General features: G+C 38.6%; 1 protein-coding gene across 1 annotated transcript in view; it reads right to left on the reverse strand.

Annotated features, from left to right (window-relative positions):
* The window catches only part of ANO2 (anoctamin 2), a 202,078-nt gene that overhangs the window by 63,114 nt on the left and 120,811 nt on the right, over positions 1-18,153 (reverse strand). Inside the window, exon 15 of the mRNA XM_075210223.1 lies at positions 197-268. Within this exon, the coding sequence (XP_075066324.1) occupies positions 197-268 (72 nt within the window). The remainder of the gene's footprint in view (positions 1-196; positions 269-18,153) is intronic.

Genomic DNA, 18,153 nt, shown 5'->3' on the forward strand with positions numbered 1-18,153 from the left:
CCATATACATACTATATAAGATGAACCTGTTGCAAATGTTAATTTATGTGTTACTGTTATACCAAACATATACACACAGGGGCTGATGCAGAGTTTGGCAAAAAAAACGGGAGTAAATTGCTCTTAAAAAAATAACATAGAAAACGAGTATTTCTGTCCAATAAAGAAACGTGAAAAAAAAAGAAATTTAACTCACCATAAATAAAATTGCTGCAAAGTTAACTAAATATGCAGGAATACGATCTCTCCATGTTAATTTCTCCTTCTTCTGAAAACGTAAAAACAAGTAAAAAGAAACATTAAACAGTGTGTAAAAGTATTAGTTAATATTATTTAATAAATATCCTGGGTGGGTCCAATATTATATGTATTTCATCATCATCATCCCCATTTATACAGCGACACTAATTCCGCAGCGCTGTACAGAGAACTCACTCACATCAGTCCCTGCCCCATTGGGGCTTACAGTCTAAATCCCCTAACATACACGCAGAACGGGAGAGACTAAGGCAATTTAATAGCAGCCAATTAACCTACCAGTATGTTTTTGGAGTGTGGGAGGAAACCGGAGCACCCGGAGGAAACCCACGCAAACACGGGGAGAACATACAAACTTCACACAGATATGGCCATGGTCAGGAATCGAACTCATGACCCCAGTGTAACTTTTTATTTTTGCCAGATAGAGTTAAGTAAAGGTACATGCAGGGGCATACCAATAGGGGGCGTACCTCCTAGTGGTCACGATTTTGCAGGCTCACCCCGATTGACAGACTGCAAAAATGGGCAAGATTAACATGAAAGTGGGTGGGGCTTGCCCAAATTTGTCAAATTGTGGGCCGAATAGGGCTTATTTTATCCCACTTTGGATATTCTAAATGTTGGGAGGTATGACAGCGGGTGCAGGGGGTGGCGGCTACAGGGCCCAGAGATGATGGTGACAAGCAATGCCGTGGCGCTCCCCTCCCCCTCTGAGGCAGTTCCCCTGAGGCCCCCTACTCTGCTCTACTGCCAGCAGAAGGGAAATCGCTTCTGAGAGGGGCATCGAGCTCCAAAAGCTCCTCCTCCCCCGACCGTAAGGGACGAATTGCATCGCTTTCCCCCCTACCCAAATTTTGCTATGCACTGTACCACCCCTGCTTACATGATTCAGAAGTATTAACATAAAAGTCTTCAAATATAAGTTAAGGCATTTTCAGACTAAAATTTCCAAGTGAACATATATCTTCTGTACCATATACTGTTGTAATGTCAAGTATTTCTGAATTTAATCAGAATAAGGATGTGTTACAATATATCTACTCTTATCTCCAATGTAACAGTAAACCAGAGCGATTTCACCTACAATCAGATCCTTTTATCATCTTAAAATCCTGGTATGACCACAATCCATTAACAAAACAGATGATTGTGAGTAGCTGCAAAAATGAAATCACTTTGCAATTAATCAGAATAGTGGCAGAAGATAAAGCTTAAAGAAATATAGCCAAAACCGGCATAGCAATTAAATTAGTTCAGCTCCACTGTCACGTTTTCACAATATCTGATTTTACACCATGGATTACAGCCAGATGTCAGGGAAAGTACATCATTTGTACAGATCGGATTCCAGTCTCGGTTAAAAGTATTTTTCTTGAACTACTATATAATTTATATATTCATTTTTTTTCCTTCTTAGGCTAGATATTGCCTGACCATGAAAATGAATGTAGATTAAGATAAGGATACATAATTCATACACTTATCTTGAATTGCTCGTAATAAGTATGTAACAGACACACTACTTATGGCTTGGCCGTATACAAATATTATACATTACATTTCAAGAACATGCAATAATCCTAAATAATTTCTTCATGTGGCTTGTCAGGTGCCAGTCTCAGTCATATACGCTAAAACATATGTGGGGGTAGATTTACTAAAGCTTCTTAGAAGGAAAAAGTATTGCCTGTACCAACCAATCAGATTCTAGCTATCTTTTGTCTAGAACATTCCAAATTCCAAAATATATTCGCAAAGGGTAACAATGGTGTATTTTAGCTGTGCAATTCAAAACAAGCTAATTATTAGCAAACAGATCAAGCATATATAAATCTGAAATCATTATTTAATGTGCAGAGATATTAAACAAATAGTAACCAGTAAAATACATCCTATTTAAAGCTTTACAGATCATGGTCCTGATTCATTAAGGATCTTAACTTGAGAAACTTCTTATTTCAGTCTCCTGGACAAAACCATGTTACAATGCAAGGGGTGCAAATTAGTATTCTGTTTTGCACATAAGTTAAATACTGACTGTTTTTTCATGTAGCACACAAATATCAACTTTAAATGTCAATGTACAAATAAGCTATCAAGTATTTGTGTGCTACATGAAAAAACAGGCAGTATTTAACTTATGTGCTAAACAGAATACTAATTTGCACCCCTTGCATTGTAACATGGTTTTGCCCAGGAGACTGAAATAAGAAGTTTCTCAAGTTAAGATCCTTAATGAATCAGGCCCCATGTTCTTTGATGGAAAGTAGGCATTGTCTGTTTATTAATTTATTTTCATACAGTACATATAATTTCAAGCAGCTCTGCAAACAGACATGTTGCGCTGTTGCGAACTAATTTTTTATGCTTAGGGCACAGGTGATAAAGTAACTGAGCCAAAGTTAGTGATGTTCCAAAATGTTGAACTGGTTCAAAATTTGATTGAATTCCAACCGGTTCAACACCATGAACATGTTCACGGTACGACAGACTATGGGTTCCGATTCAAATATGCTATTCGAAATTTCGTGGCTCGAGTTCCCAGTTCCATTTGCATTCAAGCTTAGCCAATCGCGATCAAGGTTTGCAATTGAGGTTCAGTATTTTTTATTTTAAATACCAACAAAATAATATTTTTGATTAATTTAAAAGTAATTGAAAATGTTTTAGCTGAAACTGAACACTACGGTATTTGCACTTTTAGGTTCGCCATGCGCATTCAAGGTTCTTTGTAGGCTGTTTGCAATAAAAAACTATTCAGACTTGAATGTGGTGATTATGTGGGAGGTAGTAACTTGTTCACTCTGTGATTGTATTACTGAGGACAGGGCTGCATCAGACTAGGAAAGTGTTATGATAGAGGGGAATCAGGAAGCAACAGGCTAAGAGTTATATAGTAGAAGGAACAGGATCCTACTGACAGCATAGTAGAGGCTTCAGTCAAACTGAGGAAGATTGGGGTGTTAAATGCATCTCTTTATCAAACAAATGCTTCTATTATAAAAAATCCCAACTTTTTTTTAGCTGAGACATTTCATACAATATCATACTCAATCTTTGCTTGACTTTCAATGGAAATCGAACGTACAACCTTGGGTGTCCATGGAAGAGGCTACTATTTATACTCAAGACAAGAATCTGTTCTAATCATATTGGAGCCTAGTACCTCAATCTTCTTAAACTTCTCAAAAAGTTCCCATTCTTCTCCCTCTTTGTTGGAGTCACTATGGCATCAGAGTTGGCGTTGCTCCAAACTCACCTCACTCTGGATGGATATTTCCAAAAATATATTGAACCTGGTCACATCTAGCATCCCTCCATATCCATCCATATCTACATAGTTACCAGGATCCCTCGCCATGCCCCCTGCCCCACACCTGATTGGAGGAGACATACCAAACATTTAGCGGTAATTGAACTAGAGAATATTATAGCCAGAATTGACACTTCCACTGATGAGCTAGGTACCACCACAAAAGCATCTTGGTGGGAACTATGGTTATAATTATTTAATTATTCTATCCATATTGCCCGTAATGCTACTGATTATTATACCACTAATTTCATATTGTTTCGAAGCCATAAAAATGCCATTTTAACTATCAAGTGACGCTATCCCCTCCCTACTTTTCCATCTCTTTTTCCTGCTCCCCTTGCCACAAAACCAATATGAAAAAAAAATAGACTTCGGTCAGCAAGGAATCTAACAAACAAGTAGAATGCACAGACCTGAGAAAATAATCCTAAACAATTATTTAGAATTTTCAATCACATCACATGGTGTTATATTTTTATGCTGGCTTCCCTTTAATGTAGAATCATGTATGGTAAAAAATATCTAGAGATTGTTCTGGACTACACACCCGCTGTTGTAATGTACGTAACATATCACATTCCGTGGCACATATATTTTCTCTTCAATTTATTAGTTCAGTACTTGCTTGTAGCACAATTTACAGATTCTTCGCTGCAGAGAATGACTTCATTCCAACTGAGGCCTGCATGTTTTATTACAATTGTATATATCTGTGGCATATTAAAAGCTCGTCGGCTCTTGTGAGAGTAAATTTATTTTTCAAAAGAGGATTGGAGGTCAACATTACATACGAAACAATCTACGGCTTAACGATATCGTTGCTGTAAACTATTCATTCCCCTGTCTTGCATGGAGAGAGGCGATATAGAGTGCCAGCATTAACTAAAGTTTATTTTTTTATTTTATCTCAGAGACAATTTCACGATAGGAAATATGCAATGAGCATCAGACATAAATGTTGACAGGATGTCCACATCATTAATGTGCGATCTGAAATGAACCATGACTTTAAAAAAAGAGGTGACTCACATAACTGGATCTAGAGAAACAATCAGCCAAATACCACAGTGAGTCATTGGCGTAATGTCTTTTATTGATGGGGAAACATGTGATTAAGCAGCTTATGCAGTCTATTTTTATGTTAAACAAGTTGGATATATGAACTTTAATTCTGATAGTGGTTTCTTTGACACCACAATCCCCCTACATCAGTTTGACAAGAGCCTCACATTATTAATTCTGTTCTATTAGTGCTTAGCTGCACGGATTGGCTACATATTGGCCAAACCACTCCCACTAACATTCCAACGTTCTGATAAACTCACGGGTGTTCTAGCCCCACCCACTTCACTTCCTGCACATCTGTTAGTTATTAGTTTTGAAGAATAACACAATAGGTATCAAATGCGCTTAAAAATCACCTGGACATAAAGGTACCAAGGTTAATAAGGTCAACAGGTAAATATGCAAAGTCCCTACATTTTAGAGATTTGGAGCTGCCAAATTTTGCACCAAAATAAAAATTAAGAAAAGGATAAAAAAAAGGGGGGGGTAACAAACTGATTGGAGGCCAAATTCTCTCATAAGGAATACAGTGATTATCCACATGGACTCAGATTTCCAAAATGTTTCCTTCCCCTGGGTGCCTGCACTTATGTTTTTGCTACAAATACCAGATTGTTCTAATCAACATAATTTGAAACACCCATAAAATGTTCTTGGAAAATTTACTTCCAAAAATAAAGATTTTGATTGGAGGCCAAATTAAAAAATCTCTATAAACAAAAGAAAAAAGGGGCGTATGGATATATAGGGACCTGTAAAAGTAGAACACGTTTTGGTAACAGTTACCTACAGTAGATTGTTTCTGGGTCGAGAGATATCAAGCAGAAAATAGTTATGTCAGATAAATTAACAGCTATAATTAATTCTTAAAATGAAAAGGTTAATCACTCAACCCATTATTTAAGTGGAACTAAACCTTGAAACTTATATTAGTTTTTAATTGATGAGATGCATGATGTTTGGCCTTCCGGTTTGATAACAGACCTCTTTAACCTGAAGACTCTAATATTTCCGAAAAAGTCCATCCCACTTCTCGAGTCTTTAAGGGCCATTTGGGATTTGCAATAAGCGCAGACCTGATATGATTCTATACATGCGCTAGTATTGTTTACATAGTCACCTCCATTATGAGGCGCTCGCTCACTTCATGGTCCTTGGATCTGCTCTTAGAACATCAATCTAGCTTTGTGGAATTGGGCATAAATCTGAATGTGGAAACATTGAGAAGACATTTAAGTCCAAACCTACAAAAACTTTAGGACCACATCCTTTGTTCACTTCAACTTTTCCATTTTTCTCCTAAAATACAGCTCGGTTAAGCTTAAATTGATAAAGATAGAGGACATTAAGAGCCTCCCTACTGCATGTGTTGGCTTTGTGTGTGTGTGAATCTTATTATTCTATTGGTTGAAGTTAGCCTAGGAAAGCACTTTACACGATGGTGCAGAATTCAGTTTTCTAGGCGATAAATGTGGGAGGAAACCAGAGTACCTGGAGGAGACCCACACAAACACAGGGCGAACATACAAACTCAATGGGTCACTAAGCTGTTAGGAAAGATAACCCCCAATTGACATGGGTTCTGGACAATCAGGGGTCCAGTGTTTGGATTAGAAGGGCCAAACCATTATTGTATGTAAGGCCTGACTCAAAGCATAGGAAGGACTGGGGTCATGAGTTTGATTCCCGACCATGGCCTTATCTGTGTGGCGTTTGTATGTTCTCCCCGTGTTTGCGTGGGTTTCCTCTGGGTGCTCCAGTTTCCTCCCACACTCCCCAAAAACATCCTTGTAGGTTAATTGGCTGCTATTAAATTGACTTTAGTCTCTCTCAGTATGTGTGGTTGTTTAGACTATAAGCTACAATGGGGCAAGGTGACTTCTCTGTAAAACGCTGTGGAATTAGTGGTGCTATATTAATAGATGATGACGATGATGATGATAATGATGATGAAGGACAGAAGCATCAATTTGTGGTCATGGATCTGTAATAGAGCTACAAATCCTAACAAGGGCTACCAGCCTCTAGCTTACTGGGCAAGCTCAATGGCCGCAGGTTGCCCAAGGCTAGGAGAGAACAAATACAAGAGGGGGCAACCAGTAATAGATAAAAGCTGTGTGATAAACAGGGGTACAAAGAAGAAGCGTCATACAGTGTGTGATAGAGAGGAGCGTTACAGACAAGCAATGGAGGACGGTCAAGGGATGGGTTAACCATAGGGGACACAGATGAGATATTTGGTAACTGACAAACAAAACACAAAAGGGGCAGCTTCCGGAGAACCTCATGAAGACAAGAAGCTTTTTGGAAAAGGTAAGTGTTGGGTGTTTGAAGGTGGCGTGTGTAATTAATGCGATGGTGGCTGCGATGGCGGGTTGTGATGGGGGCACCAGCTTAGAGTTTGGACCCAGAGAAATTAAGTTACGTCCATATATGTAAAAGACCACATAGATCTTTATGAATATACCCCTATAAAAATGCTGGCTTGAAATGTATCTGTCACATAGTGGAGGCAGCCATTGTGTAGACTTAACCAACATTCATGACAATGCAGCCTATCAATTCACTAGAAACTAGTGACATCCCTGCGTATGCAGCCTATAGCTTCCCCAAGAACCAATGACATCGCTGAGCCGCTTCTTGAATTATCTTGCACCCAGTGCTCACAGCATCACTATGGACTGAGACATCACGTGAATAGACAGTATAGGAGTTTGCTTCATAATAGATGGGGTAAAAATATTTTCTTTCATTTTTGGACTGATAGTTTGAAATTGTAGATCTCACGTGACACTTTCAATGCTCAATTGACTGACAATACCCTGAAATTTTGATGTGTGATTGCAAATAGTGTTTTGTTTATATTCAGAAACAGCCGCCTGCTTACAGAACTGTACCGTTGTAGCGTGATTACACCTGATTGCATTTCATGTCCTGGGATATTTCATGTCACTGAAGATATGTGTAAGAGAACGTTTGACCCCAATAAAGAAATTGCAGCATCAACTATTTGCAGTTTTAAAGATGGCACTCATTTTATCAGTTTCATCCCCATGAAAGATGGATCTGACCTTGTAATATCTAGAACTTGTGACTTTCACAAAGTGGTAGAAACTGAATGTTCTTTATCATTATATTGATGACTTTTACACAAAGCTATTATTAGTTTTAGCGGTGGCGGTCATTATTCCCACACTCTAAATACCAGCACCCTTTAGCGGTGCCCAGCTTCATCGTACTCTCCTTTCTCTTTAAATCTATTTCATTTCCAGCATATAGTATGCACTATCACTCTGCTAAGATTCAATTCAATTAAATGTAAATGCAGAGTTCCATATAATAAACGTAAGGTTCGACACGTTTGCTACATCGATACGTATTTATATATTTCTTCTCCTTTTATGCTGTTTGTTTACGTTTTATATAACTCCTGAAAACAAAATTGGATTTGGGGTCTGCCATTATTTCCAGTGACATAAACTTTAATTTACTTTTTAAAATTCTTTAGTCTACATACGTATATTTATCTGTCTTCTCCATATATGGACTCCTAAGTGTCTTTAATTTCCAGGTCATTTTGCAGTTTGCAATTTGATCAAGAACGTCTTTAAACAAGTGTAACTGCCCCCCCCTTTCCTGATCGCTGGGTTATGCTGTCCTACAAAAACAAATCTCAATTTGTTTTTTTTAGAGATGAGGCTAATTGTTTTGCTGAATCTGCGAGCCTATTCGACAGGGAAGAACGCTCTATCACTACGCAAAGGACACTATTTTGTTGTACAATAGCAAGTATAGGTCCATAAAAAAAGGTGCAGTACAGGGGCAAACGCAGGATTTGTAGAGGGAGGTTTCCACACCATGCCGCCAGTGGGTGTGACCAGCATGCATGGGGGCGTGGCTATAATATTAGACAGGGCTTGGCTGCTCTCCAACTCTTCCTATCCCTTTAATATACATGGGCAATGCTGCGTGTACTACTGTTAGGTGCACGCAGCTCTCCCTTTTCAAGCAGAGCCGTGTGAAGCGGGGGCAGGGTCCAGCCACCTCAATTATACAGTGCCCCAGGCTTGGAGGAGGGTTTCCAGGCACTAGGAACCGGCCCCCCCCCCCCCCACCCTCCCCTCGGTTTGCCTATGCAGTAAAATGAAAGAAAACATCTATCAATTTTAAATGGAAATGTCTGTTCTGAGAGAGGAGCCTGGGGGGGCTACAGTGGCACCATATTAGGGCTAGCACTAGGCACTAGATCAGACGTGTCAAACTTGCGGCCCAAACGCATATTGTTTGCGGCCCCACATTACTATGGAAAAACAAGTGGAATGCGGCCCGCCTTTTATTTTATTCTGTTAAATTAAAAATTCACTGAATACAGCACAACAGCTTCCTTTCCCCGCCAGTGTCATGTGACACTGGCACGAGCCAGTTCCGCATGTCTCCCACCACCCACACTGTATGTTGTCACATGCGGTCAGACCAGTACGCAAACTGTTTGGTACTTGGTAATCTGAAACTGGTCGTGCTCAAAACATTATCATTATCCGTTTGGTAAGTTGGTGTCCAAGTACATTTATATGATAGTTTGCCGATTGTTTATCAAATGTATTACCCGTGTGTGCTGAAAATGGTTATTTATTTCTTTGTAGTTTTCTTGCGGTCCACACAATCTTAGACTTTGATTATTTGGCCCAATTGGGGTCTTGAGTTTGACATGCCTGCACTAGAGGAATCTTTAGAACCAATGTGATGGGGACTTATGAGGTCTTCATCTAGAGCAAGCAGTCTTAACTGTAGAGCGCAAAATTCTCACAGGTACTAAGCTGCTTCCAATCACTCCAAGGGGTATATTTACTAAACTGCGGCTTTGAAAAAGTAGAGATGTTGCCTATAGCAACCAATCAGACTACAGCTTTCATTTTGTAGAATGCACTAAATAAATGAAAGCTAGGATCTGATTGGTTGCTATAGGCAACATCTCCACTTTTCCAAACCCACAGTTTAGTAAAAGTGCTTGAAATTTGCATTTTTTTTCTATATTTTTTTAAAAATCCCCAGAAAAGAAAAAGCTATAACTCACAAAGTACAAGTACGTGAACACACGCCCTTTCCGAAACCAGTAGGAATACATACGGTACGGTATAACGCAAACGTTACAGAAAAAGGCAGTCAAACCCAGCTTACAAATGTGTGATAAGCTCCGTAGGGGCCTTACACTCCCTGAACAATTTTTCGACCACCAACACTGATTTCATAAAAACAAATACATATGTTCCAAATCACTGGATCTAATAACCTGCAGTGACAGCAGTGTCTAGAGAGTGATATACTAATATACTGTGTCACCGATTACAACATGATGCTCCTTAATAGCAAAATACAGTAATGTATAATAACCAATCTACGGAAACCAGCAATCCTCAGTTCTCACAGTTTTGTATATTTCACCTTAATCCCAATGTATTCATTACGACTTTTTTCTCCCTTTTTTTTATAACTAGAAATATTTAATTAACAAGTAGAGGTGCTTCAAACTACCGTGCTGGCTATAGATTCAATTGAATATCACCCGTACGAAGACCACAAACCTGTTCGCATTACAATCGTCAAAAGACCTGATTGAAATTCCCAGTTCACGCTCGATGTTCCCCATTTGGGTCCGAACGTTTACCATTCATATTCAAGGTTCAACGTTCGCGCTCAATCTTCACGTTAAACTTAGTATTTTAAATATTTTTACACTATTTAGGACCATTTAAATAATATTTTTAAATAATAAGCATTTTTCAAAATGTTTTATTTGAACAGTATACTCGACAGTGTTCCAAATTGCAATTTTGCAGTTCTGGTTCGCCATTTAAATTCGAGACTCACAGCTTCACATTGAATTGGTTAAAATATATAAACTTAAATGTGTTTGAGACACTTCACATTTATGCTCAAACCTGCTCATAAAACGCGGTCGAACATGGCTGAACCTGTTCAACTTTATTTCATTTAGTTCCATTTTTTAATCAAGAAAAAATTGGAAAAATTCCAGAGAATTTATGAATTTTTGTATCCAACAAAGAAGTGGTTCGTGAAAGGACTTGCAGCCCATTTATCCATCTCTACTCACCAATACTTATTAGAGATGCTCGGGCTCGGTTTTCTGAAAATCAAACCCACCCAAACGTAAGGGATCCGAGTAGGCTCGTGAGCCAGCTCGGAACTTATCGCACGTCCTCGGTTCTGAATTGAGGCAAGTCGTCACCGTTGCTTTGTTGGATCTCACGGGTTTTGTATTTCATAAGTATCTCCCTCCCCAGGAGATCCAGCGCCATTGCTCACACAGAAACAGGAGTAGCAGTGTTCTTGTCAATCTCCATTCTCCAGTGACATTGCTCAGTGCCATCACTCACACAGAAACAGGGGTAGCAGTGTTCTTGTCACTCTCCAGTCTCCAGTGACATTGCTCAGTGCCATCGCTCACACAGAAACAAGGGTAGCAGTGTTCTTGTCACTCTCCAGTCTCCAGTGACATTGCTCAGTGCCATCGCTCACACAGAAACAAGGGTAGCAGTGTTCTTGTCACTCTCCAGTGACATTGTTCAGTGCCATCGCTCACACAGAAACAGGGGTAGCGGTGTTCTTGCCACTCTCCAGTCTCCAGTGCCATTGCTCACACAGAAACAGGGGTAGCAGTGTTCTTGTCACTCTCCATTCTCCAGTGACATTGCTCAGTGCCATCGCTCACACAGAAACAGGGGTAGCAGTGTTCTTGTCACTATCCATTCTCCAGTGACATTGCTCAGTGCGATTGCTCACACAGAAACAGGGGTAGCAGTGTTCTTGTCACTCTCCAGTCTCCAGTGACATTGCTCAGTGCTATTGCTCATACAGAAACAGGAGGGGTAGCAGTGTTCTTGTCACTTGACATAAATTGACTGGAAATGACTGAGAATTAATGTTATCGAGGTTAATAATAATGTAGAAACAAAAAAGAGCCAATTTATGTGATTTTAGAAAAAAATAGGGATTTTAGAAAATAAATAGAAGATAATCCAGATCCAAACCAAAACCAAAACATGGGGGTCACTGAACTTCTCTAATACTTATTTCTTAACCCAAAATGAAAAGGTTACTCTGGAATCTGTTCCAAAACCTGTTTTCCGTTATTCGGAAACTATGACGCTCAAGGACTATGACGGTGCAGATGAGGATGTAAAATTGGCCGATGGTGCATTTAATACTGTTGCATCCACAAGGTATCAGGAATAAAAAAAAAGTTGGGAAATCCTTATTTCTACCTCTCCCAATATTCTATGGGTCCATTACATTGAAAGGCAGTTTTTCACAGACTTCACAAGGATTTGGATGAGAATTGAGATTACCAAAATATTTTATGAACTGCAGATATATGACCTTTTCCTGGTCAACAAATATAAGTAATGGACTCTTCGTGGTAACAGTTCACCAGGGACGATCAGAGAAGAGTGTGAATTGATTTTATAGTCTCCAGTGTTTTTTTTGTTTGAATACAAATATAAATCATAAGACCAATATCTATTATATGTTTAATGTGCTGTGAATTGGTTGCTAGGTGATTCTGCATTTCTGTCCAATTACATCAACCAATCTACCCTGGAGGAAATCTTGGCATTTTTAATATGACAGTCACAGAGATGAAGGAACGACAGCTGCAAAATTATAACATTCTCTTTGTTTTCTTTGTGAAGCTCAGAAATTGACAAAAGGCGTCTCGTGTAAGAGCCACATTAGTGGAACCTTGGTGTGACTGAGTATGTACAGAGAGCCAGGCGCTTAAGTATAACACGCTTTTAATCATTGTGTGGTTAATTTGCTAAGAGCAGTGTTATGTGTATTAAATATGTAATTGTTTTGCACTTCCAAGCCTTCAAAATAGATAGATAATCTCTGGTCCTGATAGTATGGGATATGACATTTGGAAGAGTTCCAATTCATGGAGTAAAATAGTAATTGACTATGCACTTCATCCAGGAAATTCTTGCACTTATGCGTGATCATTCTACTTTCTAATTGCTAAATGGTCTTAACTGTCAATTTCGTGTGAATTTTCCTGGTAAATATTAATTAAGAATATAACATATCAATGTATCAAAACGAATTATAATTATACAAGAATATGCAATACATAAGTACTACCTACTGTACCGTGTGTCACTTTGGAGACCAAAATACATCAAATATTGAGGTGTATTGTAGTATAATATAAATAAGCAATATGTAGTTAGTTATGTATTGTATTTTTTTTTCTTGTTGAATACTCTAGTGATGATTAATAACTACTCTATAGTAGTACTTAAGTTTACACATTTGAATGCCTTAAATATACCTGGCTCATTCTCTACTGTTCTATAACTCGATGCATCTAAGGATACTTCCAAGTGAACACATGCATATAATGCTTTAGCTTGCATGCATCTTTGTTCAGGGTGCAAAGGAGTCCAGTTCGACATAAGTCTAACTGCTGTATACATAAATTTTATTTTAAAGGGTAGAATTTTTAACTTAGCACTAATCAACATCTTCCAAGAGCAGAAAGTAATCATGCAACTTTACATGCCATGGGTAGACCATCTAGTCGCATTGCTGCATTGTTCATCCATTATGTTATTTAAATGATCTCCTATTGTCTTGTGAGTTAGAGTAATTAAAGACAAATGAATTTTGGAACTGCAGCTTCAGTTTTGAATTAGGTTTAAACAGTAACTACAGTTTGAAGAGATAACACACAATGGCTCTTTATACTCAACATGCTCAATACCACATCATATTTCTTCACATGGGAGATCCATGCTTCCAGACAAACCTATAGGCTCAGACACAACTTGTTACGTGAACTTTAACTCTTTCCATCACCATTTCACGCTAGGCAATGACCAGGTCATTAGCAACGATATACTTTGCAGAAGATTTTAAGCATATTGCTGATATCACCCATCTGGTAAAAGAAGAGTGTATGTCTAAAACACAGCCTACTCATGTCCTGACAATTATCATTATTTTGCTCAATACATCAATGTAACTTCTCTCTATCTCCGGACGTCCTCTAGATGCAACACTATCAACCATTTCCTGAAGCCTTAAGGTTGTTAAGTTATTTCACATCAAATGATTCCTTGGGGTTGAGATGAAAATCTGTTTTGAACTTCCAGTAAGTGAGAAGCGCCATGGGGACCAATTTTTATCTTAAATTGCAGTATTTTTGACTGGCACTGATCAAGAGCAGATTTACTTCAATTTACTGTGCTTTGTTTAATTTAGTGGGAAATTTACTATAAGGACGGACTTGTCTGACTCTGAGTTATCCAAGCTACTAATATACAGCAAAAACCACAATAAACAGTGTATCAATAAGACGCAAAACCTGCACATTTTGTTATAGAAGAATTCCAGCTAAAACTTAATATTTTAGGAGTGGAGGTCACTAAGATTTTATAAAATACACAGTTCTATTAACCGTAGGTGCTTCATTCTGTCGACCAAGCAGGTAAGATTGACATCTTCAATTGTCCATGGCTGGTCTCATATATTCTTCTATCACTTGTCTGATTTAAACGGGCAGTGGTGTTATTGATGCCAATCTGCAATAAGCTCCATACACAGAAGAAGAAGTTCAGAGGTGAGGGACATTGACAGACAAGTCTGTTTGTTTCAAATAGGCTCAGTTAAGTAGGGAAGAGTAATGAAGTGCAAACATTTGGAGGCTTTGGAGGGATCTAAAATTGATGATTTTGTCATATATTAATGAACTCCAGTGTCTTGATTAGCAGGATAATTAGAATTTAATAATTAAAAATATTATGGTAATGTTGTCATAATCTATCATAACATGGTTTCCAGCAAATCACTGTGTGCAGGCAGACAAGAACACGTGTCTCTTCTAGGAATCATTATAATGTAATCATGTTTCACATGTATATGTGCTGAAAATTGCACCATCTTTAGTGTAAGTAATGCCATATCTCTACCGTGTTCCCAAAGTAGAAGTAATGTATATTTTTAAGAACCAATTGCTAAGAACTGTTCTTAGACAATAAGGAAATAAACAGCAGTGCACCTCCTTCAGCAAGGGGGGCTTGGGCATGAAAGAAAAGCTTAAAAAAGTAATTAAATTATAGCCTTCACCCAGGTGGCAGATTGTGACAGAGTATGTGAGTGTAGTTCTTCAGTTCCTTTGTTTTATTGCCTTTTTAAAACTGTTTTGCATTCAAATTCTTATTTCAAAGTATTGTATGACTTTTTGCCATAGTAAATCTAACCTAATAACGTTCTGTCTATGTGTTCTTAAATAATTCATATGCCATATAGGGTTGATTTTTATAATGCTACATTTATGCAGGGGATTGTTTGGAAATGACTAAGCTGCTATAGGTTACATGGAGTTACCATTGCTGTATGGTTGGAGTATCCCTTTATTTGTTATTTCTGGTAACAGGGCTGGTTTGATACTATGGCAGGGGAACCCCATGCTGTGGATTTCCCTGCTGTAGGGCCACCATCCATGGCTGGCATATTCTACTGGAATTCCACACACTTTTTGTCCCCTTTATTTAGACAATCCCAGCCTAGGCTGGCAGCACTATTACTGGTTTTGGAAATTTTGGGGGGACCCTATGCTTTACAATCCCTTGACAAGAGGTGGTTTAGCTGTTTTTTGGAGCAGGCCACCACGTCTGTTTATTATGTAAACAGAACATGCAAGGTCAATGATCATCATCATCTGTATGGATCTAGCACCAGGGGGAGGCAGCCGCAACAGATACGCCTCCTAAAGACGTATTTGCAGCGGTTTCTACTCAACATAGTATGTAAGGTGCGTGATCACGCCATACTGTACTGTACTTGGGCTATGCCAGCTTACCCCTTCCCTAACCCTGCTCCACCTCTGTAAACATTGAGAGGTGCAACGGGGAGATCATTCTGCACGAACACGTAATCCTTTATACTGCGCTTGTGCACTTAGTTATCGGGCTTACGCCCAACTCTACATGACCCCTAGATGTCAAACACACTCACTTGAGTAAAATGGAGATATTTTAAATCTAAATCGGGAGCCATGTGGATAAATTGTTCCTCTTCAAGGCGGAATAATCAGTTATAGAGTGTTTTTTTTACTGGTTTATATATATATTACTTAGTACTTTCCAATATGTTTGTTGAGAACTGTGAGTTCACATAACTCTAGCCCGACACAGCTTCCCCTAATTGGGATTGCAAGGTTTTCAAAAGATCAGGGGTTGCCTTAGGGGCTCGATACAATATTAAATTCACACCGCACAGCTATGATGATGCTTGACTAACATTTATTCAGCCAGATTGAATGCACCTGATCAATTATTTATTAAATGAAATGAAAAAGCCAGTACATTACATTGGGAACTTGGGGAAAAAAAATGTATTGTTGGCCCATGTGGCTATTGTAGCACTTTTTAAACTCAGTTGTATATGATGTAAAAGCCCATTGGGTAAGTGGCGGATTACTTTCTCAGGAACTGTAATTACTATGTATTATATCAGCACAGTGGGTCAAACTTGTTAAAATCTGGGAAGGATAATGTCGTATCAGCTTAAATAAGTAACAAATTCCATTGAAAAAACATCACAAAAATGTTAATTTGCAACATGTTTTATTTTCTTTACACGCATTATACACCGAGCCGTTCTCTGTAGCGTGTATGCAAGGTTTCCATGTCAGGTCTAATCCTATTTTTAATGGGAAATGTTATTTGGCGATATTGATACGGACATAATACCCAAGTCGTTGTCAATGCCCCTCTTGGGTAAAAAAGTTACACTTCCCCACATGTCTGGACGTGGATAACGTCCTACAATGACGACATCATATTGACTCAACGATGATCGGTCTTATAGGCTACCAGATGTCTCTGGGTCATAAAAGAAACCTGAGCCTTTTTTTTAAGACTACACCCTCATTTAAATCTTGGATAATGTAAGCATGTTTCATAGGAGAAAGAAAACCAAATGTCCCAGATTGTGGTTATAAATTTCTTGGAAATAAAAAAAGATACAGCCATGTGTACAGTAACTAATGTTCTGCATTTATCGGGTAACTTAATACTCCATACTGTACATGACTAACGGAATTCTGAATATTGTTCTCCTTTGTTACATAGTTTCTTTTGTGCTTGAAGTTGGAATGGTTACATTTCAATATCCTACGGTATTTCATTAAGCAGTAACGAGGTCAGATACCTGTAGTTAGAATACATTTTTAAAAGTGTTCTTAATTAAATTTGAAATAAGCCATCTAAGCACACGTTGGATGCTAGGTTTTGACTGTCATGTATCCTAAATTCTTTGACCCTCAACTGCACTCAAAAAAGTGTAGTGCACCAAACGTTGGTAGATCTGGGAGCAAAACACTGGATTTATCCAACCCCATCACCCCTCACAAAGTGGATAGCTAAAGCTAATTCCTCTTTGCCTACTGAGAAACATCTGCATTTCAGAAGAAATAGATTACCTCTCTGTCTGTATGTATTACCCAGTATTGTCTTATTAATGTTTGTTCCCAATTGTAAAGCGCTACGGAATTTGCTGGCGCTATATAAATAAATGTTGATGATGATGATGATGAAGATTGTCCACTGACACCTCTGGTGATCGCCAACTTGTTCCTCACCTAGGGCCTGATTCATTAAGGATCTTACATGAAGAGGTATCTTATTTCAGTTCTCCTGGACAAAACCATGTTACAATGCAAGGGGTACAAATTAGTATTCTGTTTTGCACATAAGTTAAATACTGACTGTTTTTTCATGTAGCACACAAATATCAACTTTAAATTTCAGTGTACAAATAAGCTATCAAGTATTTGTGTGTTACATGAAAAAACAGTCAGTATTTAACTTGTGTGCAAAACAGAAAACTAGTTTGCACCCCTTGCATTGTAACATGGTTTTGTCCAGGAGTCTGAAATAAGATACTACTTAATTTAAGATCCTTAATGAATCAGGCCCCTATCTTGTATAGCCTGGCCTTGACACACCTATCATCTCCTTGTTGGGTGCCTGAAACTCAAAGAGCTTATGACACATGATTATATGTCTTGTATAGTACATGTACTGGTCCGCTGACTCTCAGTAATAGGTTTAACCAGTGGATCCCAAACTTTTTCAGTTCAAAGCACCCTTAGGGGCGTATTCAATTGTTAGCGGTAACGCTGATAAACGAGCGCTCAAAAAATCTTAGCGTTAATACGGCAATTACTCGCGGAATTTCAGCTCGCTGCTCCCTGAAATTTCGCGAGTAAACTACCGTATTAACGCTTTTCGCGCGCAATATTACCGTATAAACGGTAATATTTTTGGAGCGCTCATTTTTTAGCATTAACGCTAACAATTGAATATGCCCCTTAGGGTCTCTATAATTTTTCAAGGCACCCCTAAGCCAAAATAATTACCAACTAGCCTCCCACCTTGCTTACCACCGGCTCTGGCCGCGGCACCCCTGTGAGATCGCCATGGCAC

Source organism: Mixophyes fleayi, chromosome 4 (assembly GCF_038048845.1).
Source record: "Mixophyes fleayi isolate aMixFle1 chromosome 4, aMixFle1.hap1, whole genome shotgun sequence".
In the NCBI taxonomy this organism is placed as follows: Eukaryota; Metazoa; Chordata; class Amphibia; order Anura; family Limnodynastidae; genus Mixophyes; species Mixophyes fleayi.